Here is a 16,937-nt window from a genome sequence, read left to right as displayed (position 1 = left end):
ATCTGCAGGGATTTTTTTGGTGTACTGTAACAGCCCATGCTCTCATCAGCACAGCAAGGTTGTACGACAGGTACTGATCAAAGCTCCAGGACCTGCGCGCTTGCCCACAGGACGCGAGAAGAGCAGCGTCCCAGTGCCTGTCCCGCCCAGCAGGCCCTGCCTGGGGACGACGGCTGCAGCCCGGCACGTCATTCCTCACCTCCACCCACAGAAGGAAAAAGGATTTTTAAAGGGTTTGTTTTGTTGTGGTTCTTTTTTTTTTTTTTTTTTTTTAACAAAACAAGCATTTCTCTACCATCTTTCACTCAAAGGGTTCCTCACCTTTTCCAAAGAAACCTCATACTTGCACTGCAAATGGCAGTAATTATACATCCTCAGCAGCTTTTACCAGTGGTTTCCATCAGAAATCCCCAGCCACACTGTGAGGTTTTCTCTAGGCCTTGCAGTCCTCAGAAGCTCTGGTAATAATTCGAAGAGCAGCGTCCCTCTCACCCCGAGGGCAGGGTGAGGCACTCGTGCCCAGTTCCCCAGCAGCCATGTCTCTTACCTGCCCATAGAAAGCAGCTGGGAGCCTATGGCCGCCTTTCCCTCCGGAGCCTTTCCCAGCAGCCACCCTCAGCCTCCTTCGCTGCGGTTTAACTCCGTAACTCCTGTCCTTCCTACAGCAGGAACAGCCAGCAATGTGCCACAGAGGCCCACGCAGGGAGCGCTGCAGGTGCCAGGGCCCAGCCACAGCCCTCCGTCCTGGGGAAAACAAGGTGATGCCAAGGAGATACATGATGGGCCAGCTGGGACTAAACCCACGGCTTTTAATGAGTTAACCACAGGCAGCATTTGCTTGGCCACCCCCACCAGCCATAATTAAGTAGTCACCTGTGCTGGGTAACTCATTAGCCTGGCAGGTGCTCTGGCAGACCCCATGGCCCAGCACCAACCTGAGCAGCTGCCTGTAAAATTAAAACATACTGAATTCACCAAACCAACATACAAGACAATAGGAGACTTATTTTTTTTCCTCCATCTTTGACCAGACTTGTTAACTTTACAAAGATATTTCACCTGCTTTTAGGGATTTTCTTTTAGTGCACCTCTATTTCATGTACCACTGGCAAAAAGCTACAGTGAGCAACAATAGTCTGTGACACCTGCATGGAGTTAACAGCAATCAAGAAGACTTGATTTTTTTTGACACTTTTTTTTGTGTGTGCGCACACACGTGCGTGTAGAGCAGAGGTTTCGAAGTTTTCGTTTTGTTATCAGCAGCAGGGGTTATTCCCAACTCTGTATCAAAGGCACCTGGTCTGCTGTTTGTGCACCAAGGGAAGAGCTACCAGAGCTCTTAAGACAGTGGCCAGACAGGCCAGCCAAGGAGTTCTTAAAAAAACCCCAAACCAACTCCAACAAAAGAGAAACAAACACCACCCCCCCAACACACACGCTTTCATCCACTTGGTTCAAACAATGCGTACTCATTCCTGTTTCTTGTCTAGTCCCTTGCATTAATTTTTACCTCCTAGAAGAAGCAGAATGGTTCCCTTTCCGGAGAACAGGTTACTCCTTTGCTCTGCAGACTGACGCCAACTGTACCATGGGCAGGGCAAAGGTTTCCACCAAGCACACCCCTGCTGCTAGCGCAGTTTGTCAGGAAGCTACTAGGAAACAAAAATAATTCTGTGACAGAAGCTGTCTTAGCAAGTCTTTTGCTGTTGCGGGCATGCATGATGTGGTATCTCACCGCAAACACGATGAATTAAATCGATTCTGACATTTGCTGTTTCTTCCTTCTGAGTCACAAAGCTGTGATTTGAATTTCAGTGCACACTACCTGCAGAAGGAGCTTCAGTCCTTTTCAAACACTCTACAAAGATTATCTGATTGCTATTTAGTACGTAAGAAGTATTTAACTTGTCAGCCAGTTCTAACAAAGTATTTGTTTTCTGTGAGATCACAGAGATATTCTTAACGTGGTTTAAAGCTGCCGTTACAGAAACTTGCATTCATTGTTGGTAACGCACCTATTTAACGTGCATCAATTTAAGAACTCTCTGTAAGAGAGTTTAGCAATTATTAGTTTAGTTTAGCAATTTATAAGGCTTTAGTAGCTTTTGAACATTTACTATCTGAAAGTGCAGGCAACAGGAAAAGTAATGCAGTAGAAACACATGTTGAGCCAACATGTTTAGAGAAATTAATTCCAGTGTTTAGAAATTAGAGAAGTTAATTCCAGCCTAGTTCCAGTATTTTAAAAATTCTGCTTGAAATCAAAATGTGTTCACTTATTACCTTAAAAAATTAGAACAGAATAAAACAAAATATTCTAATATAACCTCAATGCTATTACTAATTTTAACCCAATGGTTTTGAATAATTATCTTTTTCTAGTCCAAATGCTGTCTCTCTCGCTGCTACTATATTTAAACAAACCACTACTGAGGAAACAAACAGAAAATGGAAAAATGAGCTGCCCTAGCGCTCTTACGAATGGGATGCTAATGCCAGCACTCAAAGGAGAAACTGTCAAAAAGAACAGCCATAACAGAGAATTTCATTCTTACATATTTTTATTTTACTGGTTTTTACATTCTTTGATGGAATTTTTATGCAACTATTATGCCACAATCTACAATACACAATGAAAATGGAAACCTGTCATTTACCACTTACATTTCTATGTTAATTTTGTTTTTTACCTCTGCATATACTGTGGCACAAGTGCATTTATCATATTTCATGCAGCACTGACCTGCCTTATGCAAACTGAGAATACAATAAATGGTGCCAGCAATATTTAGCTGCACTCAATTCTTGCCACAGAAACAAACATTCATAAAAGCATTAAAATACTTCGGGTGATGGTTACTGCCTATCAGCTTAATGTTTTGAGCTGTAGAAATGGACAGAAGACAATCCTTGCTGCTGTCAACTGCAGTGCTTCCCAAGTTCATTAGGTTTCGAAGGACTGAATTAGTTTCACTGTTTCAATAAGAGAAAAAGCCCAAGGCAACCAGCCTGATTTGAAAGGATGCTACTGAGTTTCACGAACATTAGACTCAGTTTGGTTCTGAGGCCCATGGTAAGTACCTTAGCACATCAATTTTATGCTCTGACAGAAGGATTATTTTTTTCACCATCATGTTGTCTCCAGGCCAAATAAAGGGACAGCATAAGGCACACATATCCCCTCCTGGTAACCTGCTTGGACAAGTAGTACCTGATCGTAGCTAGAAGTTTTTAATACAGCTTTTTATTTTGATGAGGCAAGAAGCTTTCCAGCACCACTCGACTCTCTGAATCGGGCATAAACTGTCAAGCCTTATTATGTCACAGCCGGTACAGCAGCAGCAGGGTAAAACTTACTGCCAAGAACACAGCTATGTCCCAGGAGCACAGGAACAGGGGATTCAGGACAGGGTATTGGAGATGGGGGTGAAGTCTCATCTATGTGTTTTCCAGTCACTTGTTATGACGTATCAGCAGATCTACCGTAACCCTCCAGGCACAGCGGGGCACAGGGCCCTTCTGCAGCTCGTTACTGCTTCCCGCTTCAACACAGGCATGCCCATTCCTCTGCATACTACACCACTTACTCTCTTAATTGAGCAGTTCCCTCTGCCAGCCAGCAGAAAGAAGGGGTCTCCTGCCACCACATAGTCTAGCGTTGCAGAAACCTGCAGTCACAAGGCTCATCCAGACCCAAGTTCTCCTGGGGCAGAGGAAACGTGACTTCTGACAACAAAAGCTCTTCTGTTAAGAGGGGAGAGGACCGCTGTGCCCACCTGCCTGCTAGCACTGTGGAGGAGGCTCAAGCAGCGGCACTCTGAGACCACCCTGCTGCACTGCTGCCCGGGAAGCCCAGCACTGTCTCCCGAGAAGTTCCCTGCTGTACATCAGCCGCCTTACACAGAGCCAGCTCTTAGAGGCAGTTCACTTTTATGTCCATACTGAAAGTACGTGGCAATTGATATCCTAACTGACAAGTAAACACAAGGGACAAAAAAAATCAATTACTGCTTGTACAAAACTACAGCAGGTGCCTTTGGTCAATCAGCAACTGTTGCTTGCCCACTTTCCTCTTAACATAAAAAAGGGTGATTAAATCAGCAATTGCCGCTTCGGAGTTGAATTAATATCAGCACAGAGATGTGAGGCAGGGATTAAAGAGAACCCACTACTTGTTGCACAAACACAGATTTCCCATCGAAACACCATCTTTTTAAGGACGCCACCAGGTCAGAGAAAAGCAGATCCTAGTAGTCTGGTGAGGGAAAGAGTGTGCATCCACAATGAGGATGTTCACAGGACCCCTCAGTTCCCTAAAACCACAGAGCATCAAAGCAGGCAGCCCAGGGAGTGGGAGCAATTGGTGCTGTCACCTCGTACTTTTGAAGTCATCTGATGCTGAATTCTCCTGCTGATCACCCACTGCTCTGTCAGCTGTGGTCCTGTGTAGACTTCGTCCCTCCTCAACTACCCCCAACAAAACTTTTCCTGGTCCCTTTTAGTTCTGCCTTCATCACCCTCCTCCACCTTACACCTAAGTGGTCCACACCGCTTCTGTTATCACCCATAGTTTGGCAACTTTGTACTCTGACTCTCTATTTCCAGCCTCCTCCTCACATCACCAGGCTACCTTACCATCTCCTTCCAACAACCACGGCCAGTACATTTCTCTACCAAAGTCATCTATCAACTCTTCGCTTTTGGGTTTCATTACTCATCTCCAATATATCCAGAAATAACTGCCAACCATTTTCCTTGTAACAATCCATCTTGTATCCTTAGTGGCTCCCAAAAGTCCTCTCTTCTTTTTCAGGGATGTGCATAACTATCATGCTGTCCATGCCTGCTCTACTTACAGTAATTAGACAGCGCCCACAGACTGAGATTGGAGCCTCACTGAGCCAGACACTGCATCGTCAGATAGGAGACTCTCCTTGTGCCAAAAACGTCCCAATCTAAATAGACAAGCGATGAAAAAATGGTGGAAGGTAAGTTGGAATTTTTTTTTTCCCCTTACAAACTGGGGAGCAAGGTGCAGATTACTGAAGTCAGCTGCTGGATCGTTTTATCTGCTAAAGCAAAAATACATAATTTCCAGTATTTTTCCCACTTTTTTGTCTTCTTCTGGATGCAGTGATTTGAGAGACTACTAGTCAGAGATGGGTCCGTGCCCTGCAGTTAGAATGTCTTTCCCTCAAAGGCCTCCAGGTTGAAAGCTGTATCCAAGAACCTTCTGAGCGACACCAGATGCGTGTTCTTGTTGCCTGTGGCAGCTGCAGCAGCAGGCTCTCGGCCAACATACCTTTGTGACAAAAAGAATTGGGCAGACGAATGAGGTGAGAAGAGAGACTATTTTGACACTAACAAGCATGAGAACATGTTGCTAAACGCATTCAAGTCAGCTTGGTAGATTTGGACATTTAATCATCAATCTTTCTTAAATAAAAATCAATCTAAGTTGTGCCATCAGTTACACCTTCTGGTCAGCTTCCCCCTCTTTTCACCCTCCCGTCAATATTAGGCTGTTTCTTCTCCTCCATCCCTCCCAGGGCAGCCAGCTACACTGTCTCATAATTAGATTAACTTGCTTTCGGCAATGAAGACACTCATTCCTTCGACAGCTGCATGGGCAGATCCTAGAGTCAATCATCTAAAATAAATGCCAAGGTACCCAGACTGAGCTCTTACAACAACTGTTTCCTCCAGATATCTAATATTTGGAGTGAAATTCTGAAAAAAGACAGAATCTCAGACAACAAGACAAAAATCCAGGATGGCTAAGTGCTGTACTAAGTGGCAATAAATACAGAGCTAGTTGGTACGGGTTTTCTTTTAGAACTGCAAGGAGGAGCAAGATATACATGGTGTATTTGAGAAATAGTCATCTAGACTTTTCCCTCCTTCACCCAAGAACCCAAACTCAGAGGTTTTGATTTGTGAAGAACCCGACTTCCTTATGAACAGTATCCTCAAATCAGAAATAAATTTAAAAGGAAAAAAAAACCCAAACCAAGAAAATTTAAAAGGAAACAAATCAGCCCAGGAGATAGAACAATTGTTTAAAGTCTCATACCATATAGGTCGAGTGTGGTTCACAATAGTGCGGAAACGAGGTTTGACATAATCATAATATCCACTGTTTTTGTGTTCCTCCTGACACCAAACTAGATCAGCACTTGGATACTTCTCAAGTTCCTCTTTCAGCAGGTCAAAAGGGAACGGTGAGATCTGGAACGACAGCATATTAACTGGGAAAGCTTTCTCTTACATGGTGTTAGCCCCTGGTAGGAAAGCCTTTTACCTATTGGGTATTACAACCAACCATTGTAATTAACCATTTAGTACCTAAGGTGAGTCATATTTCTTTAATTGATTTCTTGCTGTCAGAAGTTAATACACACATATTTTATAGTTGCACCAGTATGAACAGAAGTAGGTCATTGTCCAGATCTCCTGCATTTTGCACAGTTTTTCTAGCAAAGTAGCTGTGACAATACAAGTCCTTAATTAGTGAATGACACTATAGCTGCAAAATGTGCTATTCACAACATTTAAACCTAGCATATTTGATATACAAATTTAGGGGCCACCATACTGTAACCTTCACTGTGTTATGTCATTCTGGAAAAGACATCAAGCTTTCTGGATCTCATTGTCCAGGATATTATTGATGTGTTCCTTCTCCACATGGCCATGTCTTGTAAGATGCAAAGCTCTCTAAAAATGCTATCGCCATCCTTTCTGACAAGTAATGTCCATTTAAAAGCATGGGAACTCCTTGCTGAAAGTCTCCCCATCTTTCAGGATGATCAGGGAGCTCACCTGTTCAAGTCTGGTTATAGCTACTTGTTTCTCCAGGTCTTGATTCTTTCTCTCTTTCACAAGATCATAGTACACTTTTCCCGTGCAGAAAATCACTCGCTTGACCTCATGTGGTGCATGAGCTGCCAGCCCATTCTCAGGAATCACCCGTTGGAAAGTGGTACCTAGTTAGAGCACAAATTAGAAAAGCGTTCCCAGTGGAACTGACATTGTAATAAAGCAGCCCAAGAAACAGTCCTTTACTGAGCAACCAGCAGGTTGCAATGGTCACGGGGTTCTGCTGCCTCTCTAGCCCTACTTGCAGCAGTTTAGTTTCAAGAAGTTAAATGACTGTCAATGATCCACTCTTTCACACTTAACAGACATAAACATATTAACAGTGGATTCTTTTTTAGCTTCGTGTTGTGCATTACAGGTTTAATTTTAAATTGATCGGATAGCTCACCTTTGCTTACAGTTTTTTTTCAGAGAAATTATCTGAAATTGAGTTTCTTCTTTCCAAGATTATCTCAACCATGTAATACTAATATAGGCTTAGAAAATTTTAGAACATTTTTATAAAAAAGCATAGCACATATTCATAATGCAACTAAATCTGGCAACTCCAGAAATATTTACACAAGCACACACATTACTGCCATATATTTATGTGATTTAAACCTCTGTTTGAGAGCTAAAACAGCATTAGCCAAAGGAAGAATTAGCATAGCTCTGAGCCGTATGTATAAGTGACAAGATACAATTTCAGATGCGTATCCTCACTGCTAGACATCTCTTCCCCGGTGATATCATCTCTCAGGAGAACAATTTGCTTGGGATACATGAAACTGGAAAAGGGCCTTGATGGTCTGAAAGATCCTTTTCTTTGCTCTCTTATATGATTGATTAGAACTATTCCCACATTAACCAACTGCAGGGTGGCAGACAGTGGCATGACCTCCCAGTCTGAATCAGCACACCCACTTACCAGGAGAATAAGCTCCTGTTTGAACCATTTATCTTGGGGGGAGAAAAGCAGCAGCACAAACATATGAAAGAGGAACTGATTTATGTCAGAATTATCCTGTCTCACTGAACAGCAGAATTCATCATTAAAAAAGACTGCATCTGCGCTTCACTGGGTCAGCTGGAGTCAGCATCCCTCTCCTTCCCAGCTTTCTGTTAAAAACCAGAGCAAAAAGAGTCCGCTGACAGTCATCAATACTTTACTACTTGCTGTCCTCTTCGGCAGGAACATGGAAGTGTGTCCGAATTCAATGTTAATTAGGACTTTGGCCACTATTGAAGGTTAGCCTAAAGTAGAGGGGACTCCCAAGACAGACTGACATATCATAATCCCTACAGAATTTCTAATCTGACTCATTCTACAGAGCTTTTAAACAGTAATCAAACCAGCAAACGTCTTTGCTTGAGAAGCAAACTTCACTCACCTACAAAAAAGGAGATAATGCAATATTTAAGCATGTTTATACACTGTAACTTGCTTTTAAAAAACAGAGCAGTTATTTTTTTCTGACAGCAGTCAAGACACCCGCTAGAACTGGAGACAGACCACCACACCTAGGCACGCTCCCTCTCTCTCAGCAATTGCTTTAATCACTTGCTCACTACATCTCACTGCATTTCCTCATGCCACTCTAACACGTTCTAACCAGTGCATGGCTAGTCAAATCACTCCAGGTTTTGGTATTACCTCTGCAGTCACTACACATCTCTTGGTGCTGATGGCACGCCAACAGCAGCTAGGATGGTAGCCTACAGCTCTGAACACACCGATCTCACTTTAGATCACTGGTGTGACATGGCAGTCCCAGAACGGAGTATTGTAGAAGAAATGGGCCCCTCATTCTTCCCGGTGGGCACAGTGTGATTACTACCTATCCCTCGCATCTGGCGGGGGTGGTACAAAGAACAATTTGATTTTTATATGAAGACAAAAAATGTGGAGGGACCTAATAGCATGTTGAGAGGAACATCCCTGCAGAGAAGGGAATGCGCTTTCCACTGCCTCGAAGATAAATGGTTGGTTACAAGATAAGCCTGTTGAAATTAAGAATCCATACTTGAAAGCAGACTTTTCAGCAAAAGCCTGTGCTAGATCTCACTACAGCAGCTCCACAGAAATTATGCCAAAGGAAAAGGCAAACTCTTCAGAGCAGATTATTCATAGTCTGACGAGCAACTTGATATAGCTAATTATTTGTCCATAATACTTTAAGGTGACCTACCAGACACCATTTCATCAAAACTTGATTTAGCTTCTGGATGCCTCAGCAGTGACTTGGGTGTCAAAATAATCAGCTGTAAAACAGAAATTTTTCCAGCACTCAGGAGCTGCTTTATCTGCATTATTACATGTAACATTTGTAACATTGTTCATACAAAACTCTCAAACTGAATATGCTAGAGAGCAAATTAATGTGAATAGCAAACACAGTAAAATATTTTTCCTGTTTTGAAAGCCTAGGAAGTTTCAAAATTATTCAAAAGATTTGGGTAGTCCACTGCCTTTAAAGGTTCTCAAAAACCATTGCTCATGCTTCTCTTCGAGAACAAAATCAAATTGCAGGCTATGAACCAGTGAAACATCCAACAGCTGTATCTTAAGTTTTTGAAGTTCCAACAATTAGACATGCGGATTATAGTTATGCAACCTGTTAGCTACATAGTGTCTTGACAAGCTCATCTGAAGTTCTGCACAGCCAGAAGGAATAAAGCTGAAAATCAGGTTTTAGAACCCTACTAAGTCAGAGCTGAGTTTCATTCCATCCAATCAGTGACTTTGACCTGTGTTCAATTAAGGTCTTTCATCAGTGATTGTTATTCTTTTCAGAAGGATGTTATATGCAAACAAAGACCTCTCTTTATGTGAGGGTTAATACACTGACAGTAATCAAGTCCATTACAGTAACTTTACCGGCTTTCTGAATGGCAGCAAGATCTGTCTTCTGAGGACATGAAAGTAATTGGCTGGAGTTGAACAATTCACCACAATCCAGTTGCATTCATACAGCTGGGAAACTTCAAACTGCTCACTGAACTCCTGAGAGAGACATTAAAGGCATTAGAAAAATTTCTAAAAGATCAGAAAAAAAAGGCTTGAAAGCCATCCTTCTATTTCTGACTCTCAGCAACTCCCTTCCTCAAAAAACTTAATTAGCAGATCTCTGCTGAGATTTTATTATTAGCTAGGGAAGCAGCCCTGCAAATCATTCTCATCTGTTTCTGCTTCTTCCTAAAAAATGTATGCAAATAAAGGCAAAAATCTTCCATTAATTTCAGCAAGCTGGGAAGTCCAGGAAGGAAGAGTGAGGAGGACCAGGACTTCAGTAGGTAGAAGACACAAAATAGAACCCCTTTGAAAGAATCTTAAAACTCTAATTCATTTTTTGAGTGCATAGTTAACTCTCTCCCATTTTTTGTGGGTGTCCTGTCCTCTTATACTATTCTAATACTTAATTTTCATGTTTTCTATTTATGTATTTTACAAATACAGGGTTTTAAAAATCCATATCTACCTACATATATCTATATAGGTGTAGGTACTATATAATCTCATTACAGAATGGTGCAGCATCTAACACAATTTCCTGGCCCATGGTTTAAGCTTGTACCTTCCATGATAAAATTTACAACTCGCTTATCACGTGCGACTGACAGTGCCTAAATGTAATCAATCAAACATTATTTTGTGGACAAAAATAATTTTTAGATGAGGAGGGACATAGCTTTGGATCTATCATTGCCTCAAGGATAACAAACTCAGGGCCAAAGCTGAAACATCCATTTTATTTTGCCTTTTTTTTAAGTTGGTGGACTTCTCAGTTAACGTATATCAGTGTTTCTTAGGAAATCTGCAGTGGAGAAATGCATGCCCAGTATCCTGTAGAGCTATGTTCTTTTGTCTGTAGAAATGAATGACCAACGTATGAAGGTCTTAGGTGAATCAAATATAGAAGTTGCTTATTTTCGTGCTCCCAGCAGTACAATTTAGCTCCACTGCAAAAAGCCAGGAGTAGTCGCACTTGGCTTCCTTTAGAAATTAGCTAGAGACCCCTATTTGCAGTACGCACAGCAATATACACAAGCAGAACCACTGGCCCTGAAGAACAGCCATAAAAAGATCATGCTGCCGGAGATTAATTGTATACGACCTCAGCTTTGGAATGAAGCAGCACATACTGCATACTTCCATCACTTTTACTGGGATCAAGTTAATGTTACAGCAACTCTTGAAGTTAAATCTTAACTCACTATACCTAGCTAAAAGGATGCTTCTTACAAGAAAAATATCTCTGAGATGTGAAGAGCAAAAAAAGGACATGACAAATCTACTTACTGGATAAGCATCAGAATCATCGTTGCTCATCTGCAGAAACCTCTCGGGCCTGGCTGATGAATGCTCTGGGCCCTGGTAAAGGTATCATTTGAAACAACATTAAAAAGCCAAATCAGCAATCAGACATCAGTCTAGGTCACTCACTGCACCGGTACCTCCTGTCACCCTGGCAGCTCTGTACCGGGCTGCACACCTGCCCCCCAGCCAACGGCATCAAGGGCAGCAGTGAGAGGAGAGGGCACACCGCAGGACTGGAATCCTTTGTTTTCCATAAACTGCTTTCAAAGGAGAAGATCAGGTTTTTACATGGATGTCCAATGCTTTTACCACCTGCAAGTAATACCCAGCTGCAGCAGAGCTGCACAATGAAGACCAGTGAAAGGGCAGTAGGTCCATGGGGGCACAAGAACAGCCTTGCTAATGCAGGGCAAAAGGAGCAGGAGGAATGTCAGGAGGAGAAACACCACGTGCCTCCATGTACTGCAGTGACTCACGCTTCTTTGGGCCAAACCACAGTTGCGCACTGAAGAGGAGCAAACACAAAGTTAGCTGCTGACTATCTTTGCTATATTAGCAAGACAACGAGTAGACTCAGGATCTCACTCCTACCATTGTTCCCTGTTCAATATAGGACAAAACAGCCTAGATTAATGCCTCAGCTAAAATGGATCAAAATACACGTACACGTTATCTGCCAAATTAAAGTATGATTAATTTCTGCTTCCTCAGGAGGTATTTTACATTCTGTCAAAGTACCAAACACTCACATCTGCTGCCTCACTAGCAGTACCCTAGGTAATTTCTTTTAGTGCACAAACATGGTTAGATCCATTTTACACTAGCAAAACAAGCATGCTGGTCACAGACAATATCAGGAATGAGTGTAACAGAATCTATTATCTTCCCTCTCATGTCCTTGTTTATAAAGGATGAAAGAAAGCTGTGAATGCAGTGTGCTTTTTTATTTATCATTAATGCTGGCAGCCTTTGCTTGTTCAAGTGACAGTCACTATTAGGAAGGACTTCAATTTTGGAGACAGTTGCAAGGTATTTTAACCTGAAGACATAAACTATTACACTTCTCAAATCTCCCCGTGGCTCTGAAGCTAATGATGTTCATAAAGAGCTTTTTTCTTTATATGGCCGTGTCTCATCATAACTTCCTCTGTTGAAACTTTAACATATGATCTCCAGAATCACTCATTATTTTGACAGCTAGTAGTCCACCTTGATTCAACACATCATCCTCCCTACTTCCAAGTGTAGGATTCACTCTACTCAATAGACTAAGGGAACTCAAAAGAAAAAAACACTCCACTGGCAACAAAGGAGTTATACAAACAGCCAGGAACTGTGCCTTGCTCTTTTGAACTCTGTCTCTACTTTTGAGGTGCCAAATGATCCGGTCATAAACAGGTCAGGGCTTGAGAACAAGAAGCAAAGCCACGCAAAACTATGTTGCACAGTGACAGTCCAATATTGCAATACCTTTGCTGTAAATCAAATCTTACGCTAAGTACAACCTATACATGTACAAACACAGCGCTCCACGAGCACGCTGAATTCAGTGCGCTGGAAAGAGAGATGTTACTAGCAAACAATTACAGGAGAGACACGCGAGGCTTCCCTAACATACACACGTACGCTGCCCCAGCAACAACCTCAATCCAGAGCCTCAGTGTTCACATCCATCTTTGACTTCTCTGCTGACACCACCAGTCAGATCGCCAGCAACTGCTGCGTGGGACAGGGCAGGGTTTATTTCTGCTGTGACCACCTATCCAGTGAGACCTATACCGAATCCATTAGCTACTTTCAGATGAGTCCCCAAGGAGCCGCTAGGCAGCAGAGTCTTTCAATCACAGCCAACTTGTGTGTGAATGCATGACCTAGAGGTGAAGGGATCCATATCCCATTACAAATCCATCCCCAAATCATTCCATCCCCAACACTGTAGCTATAGAGAGAATAACACTCCTGTAATGGAAAGCTCCTCTGGGAAGATAATAGATTTCAACAGCCTGGCGGGATTCTTAAGTATTCCGAAAACACCTGACACTAATAGCAAAATAAGCATGTTTCAGAGATCTGGGCAAATCCTAGCTGACAAGTAGCTAAGAGAAAAGAAAGCTTTAACTGCAGTGTAAGAAGCAGAGAACCAGCTCCCTTCAGCTGAGTGCTTCCACGCAGAGGACCACGCCTCCGGCTGAGGGCACATTCAGGCTGTCCCTCAGGACCCATTGAAAAAAAATGAATTTATCAAAACTCTTGTGAACATCATCAGACCCTTTATTCTTTACACACAAGCAGGTATGGAAAGCCATTCATAAGATATGAATGCACCCCAGTATATCAGAACAGGATTATAATTGAATGGAAATAAACTAAATTATTTGTAAAAATGGAAATGATGCAGTTTGTAGTGAAAGGGTCTAGAGCATTTATACAAATGGAGATTGCCACTGTGGCACATACTATGCTTTTTGTAATAGAACACTAGGAACATACATGCATCAATTCATGAATGTTAATGCATTTGAAAAGGAGAAAATTAACCTAGCCTGGCATGATGTTCATGTACCTTTAAAAAGAGTTTAAAAGATTTGAAGAACAATTCTACTGCTGATATGAACTTCATATAACATATACAGAGCTTGCCCATGCCCTTTCCCAAAGAAAAGAAAGCCACCAAAGAAAAGACAGTCAACAGCTAGTGGAAGGGGTTTCCTTTTCAGAAAGAGGGAAACTTCTTATTATATCAAAGTTACCAATATCGATGATTTTTGAAGAAGTTTTAAAGTTGTTTCATATAATTTCATTGCAAGTGAGTTTAGTGCAGGGTTTACACACACATACTTCATGAAAAAATAAAACCAACCAATTACTGCTAGACACTAATGGTTTTTTCTTACTGTACGCTAATAATATGGCTTTCTAGGGAAATAAGGCAGTGTCTTAGGGAAAGGTACAAAAAAAGAGAATGAAAAAAGCAGAAAAAAAAAAAAGGGAAAATGTGGTACACACCACTAATAAGGACACATAGGAACGAGCTTAGAAATATTTCTCAGTTTTCTTTGGTTCTCACTGATCACTCTATCCACATTCTTTTCTGTAGCACTGAAGCAGTCCAACGTGCCAAACAGTGCCTTCCTCCCCCAGCTTCATATCACCATGGGATCCCCAAGACACCTTTGGCTTTAACAGCCACAGAGGAAGGTGCAGTAGCCAGCATTTCCCTCCCACATGCACCAGCCAGAGGCCCTCACCATTCCTTCCATGCCATGTGGCAAGAGCAAGACAATCCCGTTGTGACGAACCCACTTGGCCTGGCCGGAGCTGATGAACTGGTCTATTATACACTGTGCCGTGTTGTGGAAGTCACCAAACTGGGCCTCCCAGCACACCAGGGCATTGGGACTTGCCATAGCGAAGCCAAGTTCAAAACCTGAGAACCAAACAAGTAGGAGAATTAGAAAAGAAACAGTTTCGCTGAGAATCCTGTTCATTTCTCATTTAAAAAAAAAATTCAAACAAAACGAAAACAAGAACATGAACTGGGTTTTTGTAGCCCTGTTGTAAATCATGCAGCTTTCAGTAGTACCATTTCCATCAGAAAGATTAGCAAATAATGTTTTTCCAATACCAATTCCAATCCTTCAAACTTTTCCTCAAGCATTTAAATATCATAGGAGTTTTTAAATGAACTAAACCACCTTGCTTAGCCCAGACTTTCTCAGGGTGTTTTCCTAAGAGCTCACTGAGGTAGTTGCCGTCTTTTCCTGTAAAAATCTACTTACAGCCCAGTACTACTTCAAGAAGCTACTTATTAATTTTATTACATGAACAGCCCTGCACAATACTGTCTTTTTTTTTTTTCGCCTCTCATATGCAGTGCTGAACAAAATTATTGGTGACATCAATTTTCAATCTATAGGCAGGATCATAGTCTTCGGATCTTCAAAACAACTTGAACTTGACTTGGGTAAGCAATCCTTTCTTTGGCAGGGTTAAGGAGCCACTAGGTCTCTGCCTCAGTGGCAGAGAGGAGAGCAGAAGAGCTCTTCCTGGGGAGGACCCTCACTACCAGAAGGACTTTGAGGTGCTGGAGTGTGCCCAGAGAAGGGCAACGGAGCTGGTGAAGGGTCTGGAGCACAAGTGTGATGAGGAGCGGCTGAGGGAGCTGGGGGTGTTTAGCCTGGAGAAGAGGAGGCTGAAGGGAGACCTTATCGATCTCTGCAACTGCCTGAAAGGAGGTTGTAGTGAGGTGGGTGTTTGTCTCTTCTCCCAAGTAACAAGTGATAGAATGAGCAGAAATGCCCTCAAGTTGTGCCAGGGAAGGTTTAGGTTGGATATTAGGAAATATTTCTTCACCGAAAGGTTTGTCAGGCATTGGAACAGGAGGTAGTTGAGTCGCCATCCCTGGGGATATTTAAAAGACATGTAGGCATGGCACTTATGGACATGGCTTAGTGGTGGACTTGGCAGTGTTAGGTTTACAGTTGGACTTGATGATCTTAAAGGCCTTTTCCAACCTTAATGATTCTCTGCTTCTCTGACATCACTAACCTGCCGTGTCAGGTTAACGCAGCAGGACAAACTAACCAGCAGCAGCCCAGTTGAGAGCAGCTCAGGTATTCTGCACAGAGCAAGCCAGGCAGCTTGTTGTCTGCTCTTAAAACTTACCAAGGCCCAAACATAACTGACGGCTCTCAACAGGCTCCATGGGTATCTCTTAAAGGGCAGAAAAAATTATTGCTCTCACTGAAAGACGTGCTGCTGTACAATAAAGCCCCAGCTCTTCAACAGGACCTGGGGAGATGGTTGACCACAAGAGAAAAGAAAACCAAACTGCTACTGCAACGTAAGCTAGATAATTGATTCTTAGTAGCTCTGCAAAGGAAAAAGACAGAAAACTACAAGGGTGTTTGCATGTGCTACACGGCTTCTGCTGCGTAGCTTCAAAACAAGTCCAAAATTTTGTGTCACATCAGAACATGAAAACTAGCTTGGTGCAATGTGCCTGTCTCAGTTTAATGACCACACTTAAATTTCAGCTATTTTCTTATACCACCTTCCACAGTGAACACCTAAATGTATCTAATAACATAAAAATATATATTTGATCTCTGCTCATATTTTTCCTTTGACACTTTGGTAGAGCTGAGCCTGGAGTACTGACCTGTACTTACAGTCTATACCTATAGTTTGGAGTGATTAAAACCAAAGAAGTTACAGTTCTCAGTAAAGAACAGTGCTATGTGGCACTGCTCTGGATGCACAGGTTCTGACTGAGGGAAAACTGATTCAATAAACATAGAGAATAAATATTTGATGGATAAATATGTTTTAGGCTGAAGTTTTTTAAGTTCTGCACAGAATATAAGTGCAACATGGGAAGACTCTCATTGAAAGTTACCCCAGTGGAGCAACTAGCTTTGCTGCTGTAAATTTAAAAAGCTGTGATAATGAGTTGTAATTCTTTCCTGAGTAACTGCAAGACTCTAAAAAAACCTGAGTGTGAGCTAACAGACTGATATGGATTTTTTTATCTCTTTACAGCTTCCTTATTTTGAGATCTGCTCACGTAACCTAAGTTGTAGCGAGCGCCCCATCCCACTACCATTGATCTCTGCTGAACTCAGCTTCGTGGTTTTGCTATGTACGAGTCACTGTAATTTCCATTTTTGTCGCGTTTCCTTACAGTGACACAGTAGCCACTCAAATGATGTTCTACAATATAGGCTTGACAGCAAAGCCAGCTTAGGCAAAAATGACC

The 16,937-nt window shown here is 42.2% G+C and overlaps 1 protein-coding gene across 1 annotated transcript in view; it reads right to left on the bottom strand.

Moving 5' to 3' along the window:
* Positions 1-2,543: 2,543 nt before the first annotated feature.
* The window catches only part of OGDHL (oxoglutarate dehydrogenase L), a 55,149-nt gene continuing 40,755 nt past the window's right edge, over positions 2,544-16,937 (bottom strand). Inside the window, exons 17-23 of the mRNA XM_075109601.1 lie at positions 14,428-14,606; positions 11,162-11,233; positions 9,740-9,865; positions 9,051-9,123; positions 6,823-6,986; positions 6,074-6,228; positions 2,544-5,302 (exon numbers count right to left, since the gene is read on the bottom strand). Of these exons, the coding sequence (XP_074965702.1) occupies positions 5,179-5,302; positions 6,074-6,228; positions 6,823-6,986; positions 9,051-9,123; positions 9,740-9,865; positions 11,162-11,233; positions 14,428-14,606 (893 nt within the window). The 3' untranslated portion in view covers positions 2,544-5,178. The remainder of the gene's footprint in view (positions 5,303-6,073; positions 6,229-6,822; positions 6,987-9,050; positions 9,124-9,739; positions 9,866-11,161; positions 11,234-14,427; positions 14,607-16,937) is intronic.

The sequence above is a fragment of the Phalacrocorax aristotelis genome, chromosome 14, assembly GCF_949628215.1.
Source record: "Phalacrocorax aristotelis chromosome 14, bGulAri2.1, whole genome shotgun sequence".
NCBI classification, from domain to species: domain Eukaryota; kingdom Metazoa; phylum Chordata; class Aves; order Suliformes; family Phalacrocoracidae; genus Phalacrocorax; species Phalacrocorax aristotelis.
Note: the sequence above shows the minus strand (reverse complement) of the source record. Positions and strands in the feature narration are given on the sequence as shown.